Genomic DNA, 17,991 nt, shown 5'->3' with positions numbered 1-17,991 from the left:
AAACTTTGCCAGGGGGCGAGGAAGGACTGGGGCAAGTAGCCGAGGCCTGTGGAGCCCATTTTTTTCTTTTTAAAATTATTTTCATCCTCACTTTTTTTTAAAATTTATTTTTATTTGTTTTAGGCAATTGGGGTTAAGTGACTTGCCCAAGGTTACACAGCTATTAAGTGTCAAGTGTCTGGTCTGAGGCCAGATTTGAACTCAGGTCCTCCTGACTCCAGGGCCAGTGCTCTATCCACTGCACCACCTAGCTGCCCTGAGCCCATTTTTTTCTACCCAAGGCCCAGTAATTGCAGGAGGAAAGGATCAGTAATCAGAGATGGGGTTTTGGGAAATTTATTAAGATTTGGAGGACTAAGGGAAGGGAAGAAACATTTATATATCACTGGACGTGTGCTAGGCACTGGCCAAGCTCTTTACAAATATCATCTTATCAGATCCTCACAACAGCCCTGGGAGGCATGTGTCATTATTACCTCCAGTTCACAGCTGAGGAAATTGAGACACAGGAAAATTAAGTGACTTGTCTGGGGTTGCCCAGTTAGTGTGTGAGGCTGGATTTGAATTCTGGTCTTCTCAATTCCAGGTCCAGTGCTCTGTGCACTGTGGTGCCCCTTAGTTGCCAAGGTGAAGGGTGTGGGGCCTGAAGGCAGAAGGGACATAGACCAGACCTTGGGAGAGAAGCTGAGGAGGGGCCAGTGACCCTTTCATTAACTTGACCCTTTCAGGGTAAAGGCAAAGGGGGAAAGGTTGAAAGAAGGATGTCTGTGACTCTCTTTCTGTACCTGTGGGCTCAAACCCCTCACTTCATCATCTTTTGGAGGCTGTAGTTAAGAAAGTTCCAGTCTCTGCCCTGGGAGAAAAATCACTGCGTCTTGCTGTACCCATGTCCCAAATCTTCCTTTCCTTCCAGGCCTCATCACTGGGGGCCAAAGGCTGCAAGCATCCACCTCCTTCTGTGGATTCCTCTTTTTTTGTTTGTTTGGTGAGGCAATGGGGTAAAGTGACTTGCCCAGGGTCACACAGCTAGTTAAGCATCAAGTGTCTGAGGTCAGATTTGAACTCGGGTCTTCCTGAATCCAGGGCTGGTGCTCTATCCACTGCGCCATCCAGCTGCCCCCCTTCTTTGGATTCCTGTATGTCCAAGGGCAGACACCTGGATCTGGGAGGACCCTTCTGAGCCCAGTTCTGCCTTGACTCTCTCATGCCTTTCATTGGGAAGCTGCCATCCTTGCCTTCTGCAGGAGGGCAGAAGGTTCCTCAACCCCTTTCTGTAAAACCAGAAGAAGCGCCCCACCTCTGGGCTTTCGTCCCTCTTCCCTGCTCCTGCCAACTGCTGGTGTCCTGGCCATGGCTCACAGGGTCTGGTGCATCACTGCCACGAGCTCTGGGTACAAGGGCTCTGGGAAGGGTGAAGCAGCAACAGAAGAGGTCTGGTCAGGGGCCTACAGCCCGGCTCAGGCCAACGTGTGCCCTCCTGTCCTTCCTCCTTACCCTCGTCTGGATGCAGCAGGCCGTGTCTGAGCAGGAAGTCCACCACCACCAGGGCACAATTGGGCTTGAATCTACCAGAATTCACAGCTTCCCTGACCTGGGGGCAAGAAGTGAACAGGCTTGTGAGCCTCGGACTCCTGCCTGCCCACTGCCACCACACCCCAAGGCTGGCTCTGACCTCATCCAGGGGCCAGAGGTAGAATTCCTGCGCTTCCCCATCTCCCACTTGGGGTGTGAAGTCTTCAGGCATTTCTAGGTCAAAGATAAACAGGCATTCTCGAACCACAGCCCCAAACTCTTCCCCATCCATCTCCTCATAGGTATAGCTGAAGCCGGCCGAGAAAGGAGAGAGAGGAGAGAGGCTGTCAGGCAAGGCTGGGGGCTGGCCACAGTGACCCTCTGCCCACAAGCCTGGTGGTACTGCTCTTACCTGAGACAGCCCACAGGCTGGGCCCTGGATGCCAGCTCGGGGGGCATCCGGGCCTCTTCCCAGCTCTCCTTCACCATGGTTTCCTTGATGCCTAGCCCAGCACTTATGCCTCCTGCTGCCTGACGGGGAGACAGGCGAGGCCCTGAGTCAGGGCACCCTGGAGGTCCTGCCTGCTCTACTTAGAGCCAAGCCTCCTGTTACTTGTCATAATCACCATGAAGTCAGAACTTAAATGGCAAAACAACCCTTAGTGGTTGATTCTATTCTTATTCCCGATTCCAGATGAGGAAATTGAGGCCAGAAAAGTCATGTGAGTCCCCAGGGTCACATAGAGCCAAAGTGACTGGGCTCTGAGATTCCTCCTGCCTCCAAGGCCTGGGCTGGAGAGAGAACCTCAGGACAAGGGGCCTACAGGGAACCAGAGAGCCTGAGGGGCATACAGAATGGAGGGAGGGCAGCGGGCCTTGGTGGGGCTATACCAGGTTGTCCAGCAGGCCTGGGTAGGTGGCCTTGTGAGGGGACCGCCTTGCCAGCCACATGAGCATCTCCTGGGACCCTGCTGCATCACCTTGACGTCGCACGAAGGCATTGAGATGCGCCCCGAACTGGAGGACTCCCAGCAAGGCTGTGAAAAGAGAGGAAGGAGAGAGCCAAGGATTCCTAACCCAGGACCCCAGGGCCAGCACCCCCACCAGCTCCAGGGATCCTGGGCCAGCAGCCTGTTCTTTTCCAACCTCTCCCCACTTTCATTGCCTTTTCATGGCCTGAAGGATAGAGGGGACCTGACGGGGGGAGGCACTCACGGGCTGCTGCTCGCTCTACGTTCAGTAAGGCTGGGGCTCCAAAACTGGGCCGCACCTCATATACCTGCCCCAGAAGAGGGATGGGGGATTAGAGTGAGATAGGCCCGACATGGCACCCCAACTGTCCGCACTTTCAGGGCACTCACCTCATCTCGCCACCTCCCCAGCCTTGCCAGGCGACCCTGGGCCCGCAGCTGTGCCAGGACCCCCGCCACAGCCTCGGTGCGCTCCTCGGGGCAATGACCCCCTCGAAGCTCCAGGCCCCCTGCCACCTCCACGAACACATCAGGAAAGGCTCGCAATTCTCGGGCAACAGCTGGCACCACCAGTCCCACCTGCTGGCCTTCTATCACCAGTGGGAGGCACTGAAACCCCGAGGACCCTGTGGGTGGGCAGGTGGGCCAGTGAGAGGAGGCAGGAGAAAGAGGAGAGGTGGGGGGAGGAGGAGGAAGAGGAGGAGAGGTGGAGGAGGGGGGGAGGAGGAAGAAGGCAAAAGGCTGCTTAAGGGCAGCTAGGGCCCAGGGACCCCCGAACTCAGAGCCAGCGCCAGGCTCGCAGTTGGGAGCCCTGGTCTCTGACCCCAAAGGGCAGCAGACAGTCGCCTGGGACCCACCGACCTCAGCCCAGGTAGCCCTGGGGTCCCCCGGAGTCCCCCCAGTCCCGTCCGGCCCGGCCCCAGACCTGGCCTCTGGGAGGAGCTGAACTGTCGCAGCAGCCGCCGGATCGCGGCCGTCCAGCCCAAGCCAGAGCCCGGGCCCAGGCCGCCCGCCGCCGCCGCCGCCATCCCGCCCCGGCCGGCTCAGGTTCCGGTTCTTGTGCGGTTTGTGTTCACCCTCGATCACGCCTCCTTTTGAACTCGTGACCCGGGACCTGCCCTCGCCTCGCCGGCTCAGCCAATTAGAGCTGCGATCACTCTCCGCGCCACGTCCCGTATTCCTTTGGGGCGGGAATTCGCTTCCATTCTGACCAATGGGAGAGCGAGTGTGGGAGCTCCTAGGAGACTCCGCCCCTCTGTCATTTCAACTTTAAGCGGAGGCATTGGAAGGGCGGGTGGCAGAAAGCCCCGCCTCCCTTTTGGAAAAGGACCAATCAATGTCTGCGGGGAGCTCCCAGGCCTTGGTGAACAAAGATTGGGCACTGGGAGAGGCCGCTGTGGTCAATGGACCCTCACCTACTATGCATTTTTTGGGGGGGAGGCAATTGGGGTCAAGTGACTTGCCCAGAGTCACATAGCTAGTGTTATGTGTCTGAGGCCGAATTTGAACTCTGGTCCTGACTCCAGAGCCAGTGCACTCTCCACTGCGCCGTTTAGCTGTCCCATACTATGCATTTCTTAAGCACGAATCCAATTGCATAAACAATTAGGAAGAGCCTTCTGAGTACCAGGCACTGTGCTGAGTTTTGGGGATACAACTAATAAAAGGGTTTTGGGTTTTTTTTTTTAGGAGGGGAGGGGGGGTATTCGGCTCGGGGCGCCTTGTTCTGAGGTGAAGCGTTTGGAGCTGCACCCTCCAGCCCTCCAATCCGAGGGGGGAGGTGGTGTCAATTAAAGCTTGGTGAGAAGATGAGCTTCACCTGGGAGGTGCATCTTGTTCCGTGGGGAGGAGCAGCTGAGGGTTAGGGTTAGGGTTAGCCTAACTAACATCGGCCCCCCACCCCCACCCCGGAACAGCTAGTGTGAGGTAGCCAGACATTACAAGGGCACCCTTGGGCACCCTTCACTTTGGGAAGACAAAGACAAATGAAAGAGACAGACAGCCCCTGACCTCCAAGGAGCTCCTGTTCTCTCTGAGGAGGGTACTAACAACAGAGAACTGGACCTGGAATCGGGAAGACCTGAGTTCGAATCCAGCCTCAAATACTTCCTAGCTAGCCTTGTGAACTTGGGCAAGTCACTTCACCACTGCCTGCCTCAGTTTCTTCATCTGTAAAATGAGGATAATAATAGCACATACCTCCCAGGCTGGCTGTGCCTGTAGAAGGAGATAACATCATAACGTACTTTGCTAATGTGGCTTTTGTTACTGTTTCTCCTGCTGCTGTTGCTACTGCTACTGTTTCTGCTACTGCTACTGGGCTGCGGCCACCACCACCACCATCAGCGAAAAGAAAGCAGATAAGTGGGTCAGAGAAGGGGAGGACGGTCACTTGGTTTTTATTTCCTTACCTGCCTACCCCTTTGACCTTTGGATTGGAAGAAAAGTGAATATATTTGGGAGGCTTGCATGTCTGTTCGAAAGGAGTGGGGAGGGAAAACCGCCTGTATCTGTCTGTCTACTAAGCTAGAAAACAGAGCAGGTAGAGACACCTCAAAGTTCCCAAATTTTGGAGAAAATTCAAAAAAGGAGTCAGTACTAACAACTCTGTCCTCAGATGTCTGAACAAATGCCCAAATTATGGGCAACAAGCTTGGGGAATGAGAAAGCCTACCACAAGGAGGTCAATCTGACCTCAGCCCTTGGTGCAATGGGCCCAAAGACTGGAATATGGTTCCAGGAGGGAGCTCAATGTGCTGGCACTATGGCTTTGATTTGACCATTGAGACATTTGGCCTAGACGATTTCTGATATGTTCTCAGCTTCAGTGTCCTTTCAAATGAGGGAGAGTATATGAAAGACTTTGCAAGCTGTCAGTCACCCCACTCCAGAACAGTGAGGAAAACAACATACCCACAGTTACTGGCTGTCAGTTTCTTTGTCTCTGGCAATGGTTTCTAGCTTCCTTCAGATATCATTCTATTTGGAGAACCTGCTCTTCAACTATGTAGAAACCTGAGAATGAACTGTACTCAGAGACTTCTCAGGGCAAACTTTGTGAGGGACATAATGAGATAAAGAGAGAATGATAACCATCCTCATCCAATACCCTGCCCCCTCCCCCACACCCAGGAAAAGATCATATCAGCTTTGGGACTCTCACTCAGCTGCTTCTGCCCCTTGGATTGAAGGGCTGAACAGCTGAGCAACAACAACAAACAATAACTAAAAACAAAAACCAGTCACCAAAACCCCCTCCTGCCAGCAGCTGGCGTGGTGCAGGACAGAAGGGTGAGGAAACGGGGAAGGGAAATGGAGAAAGAAAAGTCCGGCTAGCTGAGTCTTAGAGGTTAATGCTCAACACTAGTTTATTTCAGGAGTTTTCTGATTATATACCCATAGAAAAACAGCTTTGTACCATGAGAAATGATCCACAAGCACTAATTAATAACATACACAAACTAAGCTAAAGATCCTCATTTTCTCACGAGAAAGTAGTTTTAATGCCAAAATTCATATCTATTGTTTCCCTGCCCAGTTCTTAGCATTACCTGCCTGAGTCATCCACCTGGCCTCAAGGCTGATCAGGAGTGAGAACTTAGAATGAAGAAACTATAACAAATGGAATTGGGGCAAGAGTCAAGGGAGTGTTTATCCCGAGGCAAGCCTCTATAATACTGACCCCTTAAGTCTATAAGGACTTAGAGATTTTCCATGAGGACTTGGCTTCCAACATCTCCCCCTTTTTTGTTTGTTGATTTAAGTTCGAGTAACAGACTTATGATTGGTTTAATGGCTGCTGATATGAATCTAAAAAGAAATGGGAAACAAAAATAAAAACAAATTAGGCCAATTCCATAGGGGAGCATATGCAAAAGCAAGGATATACTTGAAAAGGGTGAAAGTTGGTGTGACGCAGACAGGATAATATAAGCTATTTTATTGGGGTAAATCCCAAGACAGGGACACTTTTCAAATGTTGGAAGTAATACCATGAAGGGTATTAATATTGAGGGTAATATTAGAATCGTGCCAGGCCCCCAATAGGTGGGCACATATCTTTTCTCATGAGATATTAGGATCTGAAGCATTATAGGATAGCGGGGTAACATAAATATATGAATATCTATAATCACATTGCAATAGCAACCTTGTTTTCAAGGTTTCTAACTCATCTCCTGAATACAATACTGATTGCTCTAATAAATTGACTTCATACAATGTATCTCTATCAATAGCTTCTTGTGCTTTAAGTGCTAAACATATTTTTTGCTAAGTCACTTACAAATCATGCAGTTTGAATTTCAGATTGTAGCACGATAGAGAAACAGTAGTGGATACACTTAGAGAAACAACAGTGGTTAGTCCTGTAATAAGGGGATCAATAAATTGTTTTGAACGGGCTAAAGGGGAAGGAATAATTTGAAGACCATGTTCTCCAGAGTTTTGAAACCATTCATGTGAAATATTAGTAGGGAAAATAGCAAATGATGGTTGTTCTACCAAGAGTACAATATAGTCATTATTATCAATACGTTGTCTGAGAGTACAATTGGCACAAGTAACATTCTATTCAAAAGTAGTGTTAGATTGAGTAAAATTTACATATCCATTAGATGAACTGCTGTTAAAAGATGATGCAGCAAGAGAAAGACAGAGCTCAGTATTGTTGCTAAATTTTGAAAAAATGTATAGGCGTCCTGGATGCTAGAGATCTGAGGGTAGTTGTAACGTTGGTTCTGTCCTGGAGGAAGGGGTATTCTTGGCCTCTGAATATGCGGGTGTTATTAGTATATGTAGTCCCCAATTTGTCCCTATATGTGAGGGGTTGCAACCAGGGTGGAAAAGGAATATAAGTCCAGTGCTGAGCACTCTGTACATTACACACTTGAACAGAAAGTAAAGCTACCCTTGGTTTTCCCTGTTCCTTTACTAAGTCCATGGCTCGATGAGAGAGCTTTCACTTGACCCCATGTGGGAAGGCGACTCGTCCCTGGAGATTGGCTCCTTCTGTGCTTTCCCGAATCCTCATACTCTGCATTCGAGCTGTGAGTTGTGCTACACGCTCAGACAGTTGGATATTTCCTGGCACATAGTAGGCACTTAAATATTTACTGAATAACTCAATACTCCCATTCCCTCCATGTCAAAATCCCTTCATGTCATCTTCTAGTAGCTTCTTTCCTCCAGGCTCTCACAAAGAGGTAGCCCTTGTCTTTGTCAAGCCCAACCATCTACATGGGCATTTGATCCCATTGTTTCCATGACACCATCTATCCATATCATCCTCTGGCATCCCCTTGTCCTTTTACCTTCGATCTTTCCCAACATCAAAGTGTTTTCCAATGAATCCTGTCTTCTCATTATGTGGCCAAAATGTCTTTTCCAACAGTTTGTACCCTCAGTCATCTCCCCATTCTCTCAAATTTTCAACCTTTATCAGATGATTCATTTCCTGCTGCCTTCAAATACATCTGTCTCCTCCATCCATAACGGACCCTCACCAGCCCTTGAACTATCACTCTCTCTCGCCTCCTTTTCTTAGCCAAATTCCTTGAAAAATCTGTCTGAACTCACTGCACTCTCCCTCACTCAGAAATCCCTCACGAGCTACCTCTTCTGTTCTGGGATGGACCTGATTCAAGGTGGTATCTGGGAGTTTAGGTTCTGGCTTGGAAATGCCCTCCCAGGGCATTCAACCATTAAGAGCAGATTTGCTTCAGCAGAAGAAGAGAAAAATATTCTATAAGAATCAACACTGAGGACTCTGATAATTGATTCAGCTCAGGCAACTCCATTAGGCTCCATCACTTCAACCAAGTATCTGGGCACATGTGGAGCTCCTCATGGCTACTGGTGCTCATGAGAACAGGTAATTAATATCCTGAGCCTTTAGACCCCTGAGACAACTAGAGGATGGCCTCAATACCTTTTCAAGGGAAAACTACCCTATTCCTGGTATTAGATGTTAAGATAGAGGCAGCTAGGTGGCCAAGTGAATAGAGCCACACTGGGGCTGGAGCGAGTTCAAATCCAGCCTCAGAAATTCACTAGCTATATGCCATCTGTAAGTCACTAAACTCTGTTTGCCTGAGTTTCCTTGTAAAATGGGGATAATAACCATGTCTACATCCCCGGGTTGTTGGGAAGATCAAATGAGCAATATAAATGCTTGTCCTCCTCTCTTCTCTCCCTTTCCTACTCCACGTTCCTAATTGGTTGCCTGTCTCAGGTCTCTCGCCTCTCCAGGCCATCCTCCATGCTACTGCCAAACTCATTTTTCTCAAGCATAGCTTTGACCATGTGACTACTACTCTACTCAACCAATCTCAATGGCTCTTTCTTGCCTCCAGGATCAAATGCCAACTCCTCTCCTAAGATTTCAAAGCCCAATTCTACCTGGCCCCAGTGTTTCCAGCCATATGGGACACTACTTAACTTCCAATTCTTTGAGATACAGCCACATGGGCCTTCTGTTTCTCCCATAGGGGATTCTACCTCCCATTTCTGTTGCTGTGCACTGCTTGACCCCCTTGCCTGGAACTCCATCCCTCTCTTCCTGTAAGACACAGTTCCTTCTTTATCTTTGCCTTGAAATCATACCTGCAACCCCATCTTCTGGTGACAGGATGTGAGACCTGAACCTCTAACAAGGGTCTTTAAACTTTCCCACAAATTTCAGTAGTCCAGATCCCTGGCATTTGCCTGAGGCATCGCTTATCCCACTATAGTCCTTTCAACTGTCCTTTCATTGTGCCCCTCTCTCCACCAGCCCAGCCCTTCATTCTCTGTTACCTCTGGACCACCCCAGGCTACTTGTCACTCTTAGATCACATCTAGATCTTCCCATTGTCTTTTTCCCTATAAAGGGATCAGTCTTGTCCTTATCAAATGCATAGACTTACCAGAAATCTTGCCCACCCCAACTGGTGTCTTAATAAACTTGCTACTTAGACTAAAAGAAGGCTTGCATTGTCAAATTCTTTCAAGGTAGACCCCCACCCTGTACCCTTGCATTTTGGGGTTCCTAGCACCCATAGATTGAAACACATTTTAGTTTCCTGACTGGGAATAGAATTCAGGCCACAGTGGTGAAAGCACAAAATCCTAACCACAACACTGGTGCGTGACTCCTAAGTCACCCTGTAATATGCCCCTTTGTATTATTTTAATTAATTCACTCATATTTATGTGGTTTCTATATTTACCTGCACTTGTTTCTCCTACATTAGTATGTAAACTTGTTTGAATAGAGATTACTTCATTCTTTGTAGCCTTGTTCCTCAGACTATGTAGAGGGCCTAGTGCATAGTAGACCCTTCAAAAACACTTGTTGATTGATTGGGTCTTTCCCTCATTTTTCATTCTTTATTATTTTCACAAGTTGAGGGTATCTTGACCTCTGGGCCTAGATTTATTTGTAGCCATTTTCTCTTAGCCATTCTTAGCTTTTGCTCCTTCTATCTTTTATTTTAGATAGTGGGGTAATCAGTACCCAACCCCAATTTCTTCTACCCCACTACCTCCTATTTCCTCCTGTCCTGAACAAAAAGGATTGGTGGTTTTGCTGATATCTTCATATGATGGGGGAAGGGGTTTCATTGGGACCCCTATAGCATACAAACCTAAAAGAGGAGGGAGCCAGATAAGGGTGTGCCAGTAAACCTTTAACAATGTGCTTTCTGAAAAGAAAAATGTCAGCACAACCCACATTTATGTTTTCTGTCCATTCTTATGTTTGGACAATCAATAAAACCATCAAGCCCTGACTTGTAGCTTTTGCAGATTTCCTTGAACCAGATGTTTGAACGAAACCAGCCCTCCCCAGCTGGTCAAACTGATTCCAGCACACACCAGGAGTGTTGAAATAAAGAACAGGAGTGACTCCATTTTGTTGTGGATGACCCTGCATAAACCACAGCTGGTTCACTTCAGTGTCTACTCTCTTCTAATTAGTGAGAAAAGGACTTCAACAGTCTTTGGAATGTCCTTTCTCTCTTATCTAAGATGACAAGTAGTTCCCTTGGATTTAGGCATGGTGGATACTGGGTCTGGAGTCAGGAAGATTCATCTCCTGAGTTCAAATCCAGCCTCAGACACTTACTAGAGGTGTGACTCTGGGCAAGTCACTTAACCCAGTCTGCCTCAGTTTCCTCATCTGTAAAATGAATTGGAGAAAGGAATGGCAAACCACTTCAGTATCTTTACCAAGAAAACCCCAAATGGAGTCATGAAGAGTCAGACATGGCTGAACAGCAACAGGATTGCAAAGGGGAACCTGGCAGTCACTTGTCTCAAAGATACAAAGAGCACGATTTATACATTGTATCCTATATTAACCAAAATTCACACTCTAGCTGCAATATGTGAGAAGCTCACCCTAATTGTGGCTTGTCTGGGTTCAGATTGAGCAATATGTCAGTTCCAGATCCCATCCAGACCTGCCCAGCTTCAGAGCAGCAGGACAACCAGAGGGGCTCATCACCTGGGGATGATTTGACTGTGTCCATGAACTAGCCCCAAGAGGGCTGCCGCCCCCCCCAAAAAAGAAAAAACTATAGCAGACCTCAAATTCCTCCCCACCCCCAGACCTCTACCCCTTACCCCTAATGAGGTCCAACTGCCTAGTGCTTCCAGCTGTATCTCCTGGGGATGGGGTGATGCCCTCTCCCTCCTCTTATCCTCTCCCTTCACCACCCCATCCCTGTTAGAGAATCACACCCTCTGCCTCCATACCCCTCCCCTTTTGCAGTTTGTCTCAGGACATTGTTAAAGAGTGATTGGCTTCCTGTTTCCCTCTGCCAGTTGGGGTCTTCCCCAGTGAGGAACCAAAGAAGCAGGCACACTTGATCCCTTTCCATTATTTCATGAATTAATTATTCATTCACTAGGTTTTGTGAACAGGATACTCAGTTGTAGAGGGCCGATCTTAAGAGTCTGATATGGGTTTAAGATCCAGGACAGAGTTTGACCTTTGCCCAGGCTTTCACCCAAACGGCTCAATAATTAAGAAGCATGGCTCTCCAATCTCTCCCTGTTAGGAGGTTCCTGAGACATTCCTTCTCACTCTTTGAACCTTAGATTTACAACTCTATCTAGGAACTCTGATAAGGAGGAAATGTATGTTATCACATCCTTAGCAGATGTTTCAGGAGTGTCTCACAGGGAGGACTCTTTGAAGTTAGGGTGGATTTTCTTTACATATCCTGTACCCTCAGAAAAATAAACGGAGTCAGTTTTTCTGCTCTGCCTGGCCCACTTCACGTCTTATTTCACGCCTTTCGGTTCAGTGTACTATCTGGTTGCGGGCAACACTCAGTGGGAAACAGCATCAGCCGGCTGATGAGCTACGCCAATCTGTGGGAAGGGGGCAGAGTTGGGGGGAGCTGACTCTCCATCCTCTCAGCCCCACCCCTCCTGTCTCCCTTCCTAGTCTTTCTAGGAAGTGGGAACTTCCCACTTCCCAGACTGAGCATGACCCCAGCCTGGCTCATAACCTTTCTTCTTCTCCCTCCCCTCCTCCTTGGGAGGTTAAAAGGAAATACTAGTTGAAGGTGAGCAGTGTCTGTGCTCTCCTAGTCGAGGTGGGGGGCTCCTATCTTATGGTTTTGAGATGAAATAAAAGTCTGGGAGGACTCATATGTCCCAAGTTCTAAGCTGTTTTTTTTGGCTATAAAACAGTTTTGTGGAAGGAAAAATATTCTCTTCTGCTCTCTCTCCCCCAGAAACTGCAGAAATGGTGTGGGGGAAAAATAATCTGGGCCAGGCTCTGGCAGGGTCTCAAAAGCTGGACCCAAGTAGTGACCCAGTTAGGGTAGGGAAAAAAGCTACAGGCAGAAGGAAGAAGAAAGTCCCGTTTCCCGTCCTCCCCGCCTTCAGCTTAGGGTATCTCTAGCCCCACCCCTCTTGCTCAGGTGTCTCTAGCCCCACCTCTCTTGGTCAGATATCTTGAGCTAGTCCCTGGTATTTATGTCTGCCGTAGTTACTACACCAGCAAGAAATAGATTCTAGCCACTGTGGAATCTTTGGAATATCCTAGCCCTAGTTTTGCTCAGAAAATCGAGCAAGGAATGAATCTCTTAGTCCCTTGCCTATTCACAACTCTAGAGAAAGTACTGCAGTTTTAGACACTTGAAAAGTACAAGGGAAATGTGCCAGCATCATCTGGCCTCTGCTTGTCACAGAGATCAGTGTCAGTCAGCACAAGGCCCCCTCTACTAGAGAACAAGGAATCTAGGCATCCCTTACTGGGCAGTCTCAGGCCGTAGTCCCCAAGAAGTTCAGGCCTTTTTAGCTAAAGAGCAAGGGAAAAGGACGGGGCAGTTCTGACACCCATGCCACCAAGGCCCCAGACCTCTTTGTCTGACCTGGCAGTCCTACAGACACTGGGTCCCCTTGGGACAATCTCCCCTTCACAGCACTCACAGTGTTACAAGAGCCAAGAAGCCAGCAGCATTGGGTCTCAGGTCACCCTAATTCCAGTGTTCTGATGTACATCAGGGCCCCACCAACCTCATACAGGGAGTGGGAGATGCAACTGTTAAAGGCACCCAGACCCATGAGGACCTCATTGTGGGAGCAATCAGAGTCCCCTGAGTCCCAATACTTACAGCTCCTGAGTGCTCCATCCCCTTCCTCATAATTGGCAAGGATGTTCTAGGGCATCAAGTGGTTGACCTAAACTGAACCCAAGGTAAGCGAGCTGACCACGACTAAGGCCATGTGGGAGCCAGTGTGATTACCCTTCCCCAGCAGGATTGCTAAGACCCCACAGTATAATTGTAGGCAGGGGACAGAATGCCTGCATCCATCCCATTATAAAAGACTTACTGAAGGTGGGATTATCCCCACAGTCTCCCCATTCAGCTCACCCATCTGGCCTATCCAGAAAGCAGACAAGGATGAATGAAGAGTAACTGTGGACCCTAGGAATCTGAATGAGGTAGTTTCTCCAATTGAGACCCCATGACCCAATACTGTAGAGGTGCCAGAGGGCATTCAATCCCCTGGCTGCTTTTGGTTTGCAGTACTTGATTTGGCTAATATGCTTTGTTCTGTGCCCATACCCTCAGACTCCCAACCCCAATTTGCTTGTACATTTGATGGGGCACAATATACTTCCCAAGGCTACCCATGGGATATGCTCATGGGCTGTGCCACCAGCACAGGACTTCTGGGTACCAGAGGGATTCCCCAGATGGCACTTGGTAGATGACATTATAATTGGAGACTCTGCCCCCCATACCTGTGCAAGCCAGCCCAACAGCTACAGTTGGACATCTGATCCATCATAGTTGGGCAATAGCCACCCCTCCCCCAAAATACAAGCCCCTGCAGTGTGTGAAATTCTTAGGATACACATGGACCCATAAAGCCAGAGGCATCCCTGCCCCAATCCCAGATAAGTTATTCACTCTCAAGTCTCCTGCTGATGTGAAGAGAGCTTGCCATCTAGTGACCATATTTGGGTTTTGGAGACTGCCTATTCCCCACCTCACAGCTCTACTTGCCCCCAACTATGTGGTCACTTAGAAATCCTCCACCAGTACATTTCATGTCTTATCTGAAAACTGCCCTCACACTGATCAGTTATTATTTCCATGTTCCTTTGACTGTTTATAGACACTCTGGGGGGAGGCGGATGTAGCTTTTTCTGATTTCAGGAATTGCACCTGTTTGCTCCCTCTCTCCTAACTTGGAAAATCCCTAATCTTTCTTCCAATTAGAAATTAGATTACTAACGTTGTATCCCGTTTGTTTCCTTTTAATTAATCGGTCTTATTTGATTAACTGAGGCAGCCAGTGGCTCAGTGGATAGAGTACTGGGCCTGAAGCCAAGAAGACTTGAGTTCAAATTTAGCCTTTACTGTTGTGAGAGAACTTCTTGCATCAGCCTTTGTATCTGACCATGTTTCTGGTCAGTATAACTGAGGCTCTTAGTTAAGGGTCTCTAAGCATCAGGGAGCGGTGGTCCAGATTCCCAGCCACGACAAGCTAGGTTCAAACAATGACATAAAGTTTTCTCGTAGTCCCTACAAATGAATCAAGTTTTCTTACAAGACAGACATTGCCTCAGATAGCCTCAGATACCTCTTAGCTATGTGACCCTGGGCAAGTCACTTAACCTTTCATTGCCTGACAAAAATGAATCCACTGGATTTACTGGAGAAGGAAATGGCCAACCACTCCAGTATCATTGCACAGACAACCCAAATGGGGTCATGAAGGGTTCATGACTGAACAACAAATGTGGTTATTTTTAATGTATAAAAATCTGTCTCCCCCTGGATTCTGGGTCCCATGCTAAAGCTGAAGAAGGCTATTAGTCCCAATTTGTTGGGCAATTTACATTGTTATGAATGAAAAACCCTGAAAGACAGAGTCTCTGGGTAATTAATTTATTAGTTAGGCTAGCCAGCAATCAATAAATTGATGGTCAATGGTTTCTTCTGGTAACCAAAGACAAAAACCATGGACAGCGTGAAAGCCTTGAATACTTGTGTAAAAGGGAATGTCCCTAACAAGTGAAAATCAACCCTGATTGGTGGATATTTAAAGAGGTAGGCTAGAAGTCTTCAGAGTGAGACTCAGCTGCCTCCAGCAGTCTGCACAATGGAATCCATCTCCATACAGACCACTCTGAGGTTTCTTCTCTTTCACGAGCTCGATCACCTTAAACTCTAACGGGTTAGAGCACAATTAGGGTTACCAGGTAAGAACTTGCCTGGTCTGGATTCTGTTTACACTCTAAACAGAAGTAAGGTCTCCAGTCTTGGGTCTGGCCCAAGATTGAAGAGCTTGTTCTCTGAGGGCTGAGGGTAATCTCAATTAGTCACATCCTTTAGAGGCTGACCTTCCACTGCAGCTGGGTCTCAATAAAGAAACAGAGGAAAGCCTGGACCCCAATGTAACCATTGGTTACTGTGAAATAATAATTTCCCTCAGCATGCATTGCTTAATAAACCAATATGCTTATAGTCTTGAACCTTTGTTTCCTCAGTCATTTCACCTTTCACCTGCCACAGCTCTCACTGACCAGGTCACCATGGAATGCTAGATATGTTCTGCATTCTGCCCCCAGAAACATGGATTTCAGGGCAGCATCAAGGGGCAGTCCCCTCACACAACACTGAGGTGACAGTCTCGGCTCCAAGTAGGAGCACTGAGCCTGTGTCAGAAGGAAATTTAAGCATGTACACTATCATGGAGAAGGCAAGCACCATGGAGAGCACCTTGGTATCTACTCACCACTCTGGTCCCATTATATCCCTTGCAACACAAGACTTCCTCTCCACCATCCTAGAGTTTACTACCTACCACTGGAGTCATATCAGGAGGGACAATGGCTCCTGATAACGTACCCCTCACACCACTGGCTGTAGACAATAAGGTACTCCCGGTATCTCCTTTGCCTTCTTAGAGGCCCTTGCTACCTCTATACTGGACTCCTCCACAGTGCTCCTGCCCATCACTTCTTTACCTGCCTCCTGGCTTTTAGCACCAGCTGAAGAGGCACCTGGAGTCATACCCAACCTGGGCTACTCCCTGTGACCACCTGTCAGACCTTCACCATGCCTCCTGTAGTGGCATGACCAGCACTCCTAGTGGATGGAGGAAGCTCCTTAAATGAGATCACACTTAAAAAAATTTTTTTTATCTTAAATTCTTTTATTCTGAACTTAAGAAATAAAATAAGCATTTCCATAATGTAGTAGAATAGAAAAAAGATGATTGCACATGAAACTGCAAATCTATTATATATAACTTGTTGTTCACCTTAAATATATAATAAAGTCATCATGTAACTTTCTCCTTTTTTCCTTTTTATTCTTCTCTGTCCCATCCTAGAGATGGTTATCACATAAAAATGAAAAAAATGAAAAATCATTCTTGATTAGAGATGCAAATTAACACAACCTTGAGGTATTATTTTTACATCAGATTGGTTAACATAATTTAAGGGGAAAGTGACAAATGTTGGAGGGGATGTAGAAAATTTGGGACATTAATTCACTGTTGGTGGAATTGTGAACTGATCCAACCATTTTGGAGAACAATCTGGAATTATGCCCAAAGAGTTATTAAATGCCTATACCCTTTGACCCAGAAATACCACTACTAGGTCTGTTTCCAAAGATAATTAGGCAAAAAGGAAAAGAATTTATGTGTTCTAGAATGTTTATAGCAGCTCTCCTTTTGGTGGCAAAGAACTCAAAAGTAGAAACCATCTAGGTGCTGCTTGTCAAACAACTGATTTCCTCCCTTCACCAAACATTCTTCCCCAGTTGACATAATACTGACACAAGTCATTTGCCTTATTTTGAAGACATTCTATTTTCAAGAACATTCAGATGGCTCCTTTTATGCAATCCTGCCATTTAGGAGCAACTCATCATCTCCTTTTACTCTTTTGCAACCTAGAGGGGCAGCATAAATTATTTTCCCTTATTTTACCATTCAGACAGTCATACAGTCAGACACAACATTTACCTTTCACCAGTGATCTCCATCTTCCAGAGAAAGGCATGTTCCCACTGAACACATTCTTAAGACTTCTTTCTAGTGTGAATCCTTTGATGAGAGGATGAGATGATTTCTGGCTGAAGGCCTTTCCAAAAGGAGTCCATAATATGGTTTGTACCCAGAGTGAATTCTCTGTTGTCCAACAGCTTAAGCTCTGTACTCCATTTGAATGACTTTCCTTGTCCATTACAGTGATAAGATTTCTATCTAGTATGATTGTCTGATGGGAAATAAGGCTGACTTTTGCCTGAAGGATTTACCATATTGATTATTCGTAAGTTTTCTCTCCAGTGTGGATTCTCTAATGCATAGTAAGACTGGAGCTATATCTGAAAGTCTTCATGTATAGATTGCATTTGTAAGGTTTCTCTCCAGTGTGGTTTCTCTGAGGTACAATAAAACTGCTCCTCTTGTTAAAATGTTTCCATGTTGATTACATTCACAAACTTTCTCTCCAGTGTGGATTCTCTTACATAAAGCAAGACTGGCCCATAGTGTGAAAGATTTTCACAGTGATTACATTCATAAAGTTTCTTTACAATGTGGAGTCTCTGATACATAGTAAGACCACCTCTCCATGTAAAAGCCTTTTCACATTGATTATATTCATAAGATTTCTTTCTAGTGTGAATTTTCTGGTGTATCATAAGGTATGAGCGTTCACTAAAAGCTTTGCCACAGTCATGACACTCATGTGGTTTCTCTCCAGTCTGAATTTTTTGATGGTAAATAAAAGTTGACTGTTGACTGAAGGCTTTACCACACTGATTACATTCATGAGGTTTCTCCCCAGTATGGATTCTCTGGTGTACAGCACAGATTTCTCATAAAATGAAGTCACAAGGACTGTCACTCCTGAATCTTTGCTCGTGGGTTTCATCCATGGAAAGGCTTAGCAGGCATCTCATTTCCAGTCTGATCTCTCTTTCTGAAACAAACAATAAAACCATACATACACAGTCACATATGCACACACACACACACA

At 46.9% G+C, this 17,991-nt stretch overlaps 1 protein-coding gene across 1 annotated transcript; it reads right to left on the bottom strand.

The window, feature by feature from the left end:
- Positions 1 to 320: 320 nt before the first annotated feature.
- On the bottom strand, positions 321 to 3,556 carry LOC110217637 (uncharacterized). The gene is made up of 8 exons (XM_021000117.2): positions 3,409 to 3,556; positions 2,874 to 3,109; positions 2,728 to 2,791; positions 2,404 to 2,549; positions 1,925 to 2,043; positions 1,673 to 1,820; positions 1,495 to 1,591; positions 321 to 1,402 (listed from the first exon to the last, which is right to left on the bottom strand). Exons 1-8 carry the CDS (start codon positions 3,509 to 3,511, stop codon positions 1,356 to 1,358), a joined length of 960 nt encoding a protein of 319 aa, XP_020855776.1. The 5' UTR covers positions 3,512 to 3,556; the 3' UTR covers positions 321 to 1,355.
- Positions 3,557 to 17,991: the final 14,435 nt, after the last annotated feature.

The sequence above is a fragment of the Phascolarctos cinereus genome, unplaced genomic scaffold (genome assembly GCF_003287225.1).
Source record: "Phascolarctos cinereus isolate Bilbo 61053 unplaced genomic scaffold, phaCin_HiC Scaffold_1;HRSCAF=81, whole genome shotgun sequence".
In the NCBI taxonomy this organism is placed as follows: domain Eukaryota; kingdom Metazoa; phylum Chordata; class Mammalia; order Diprotodontia; family Phascolarctidae; genus Phascolarctos; species Phascolarctos cinereus.
This window is presented reverse-complemented; position numbering and strand designations above follow the sequence as displayed.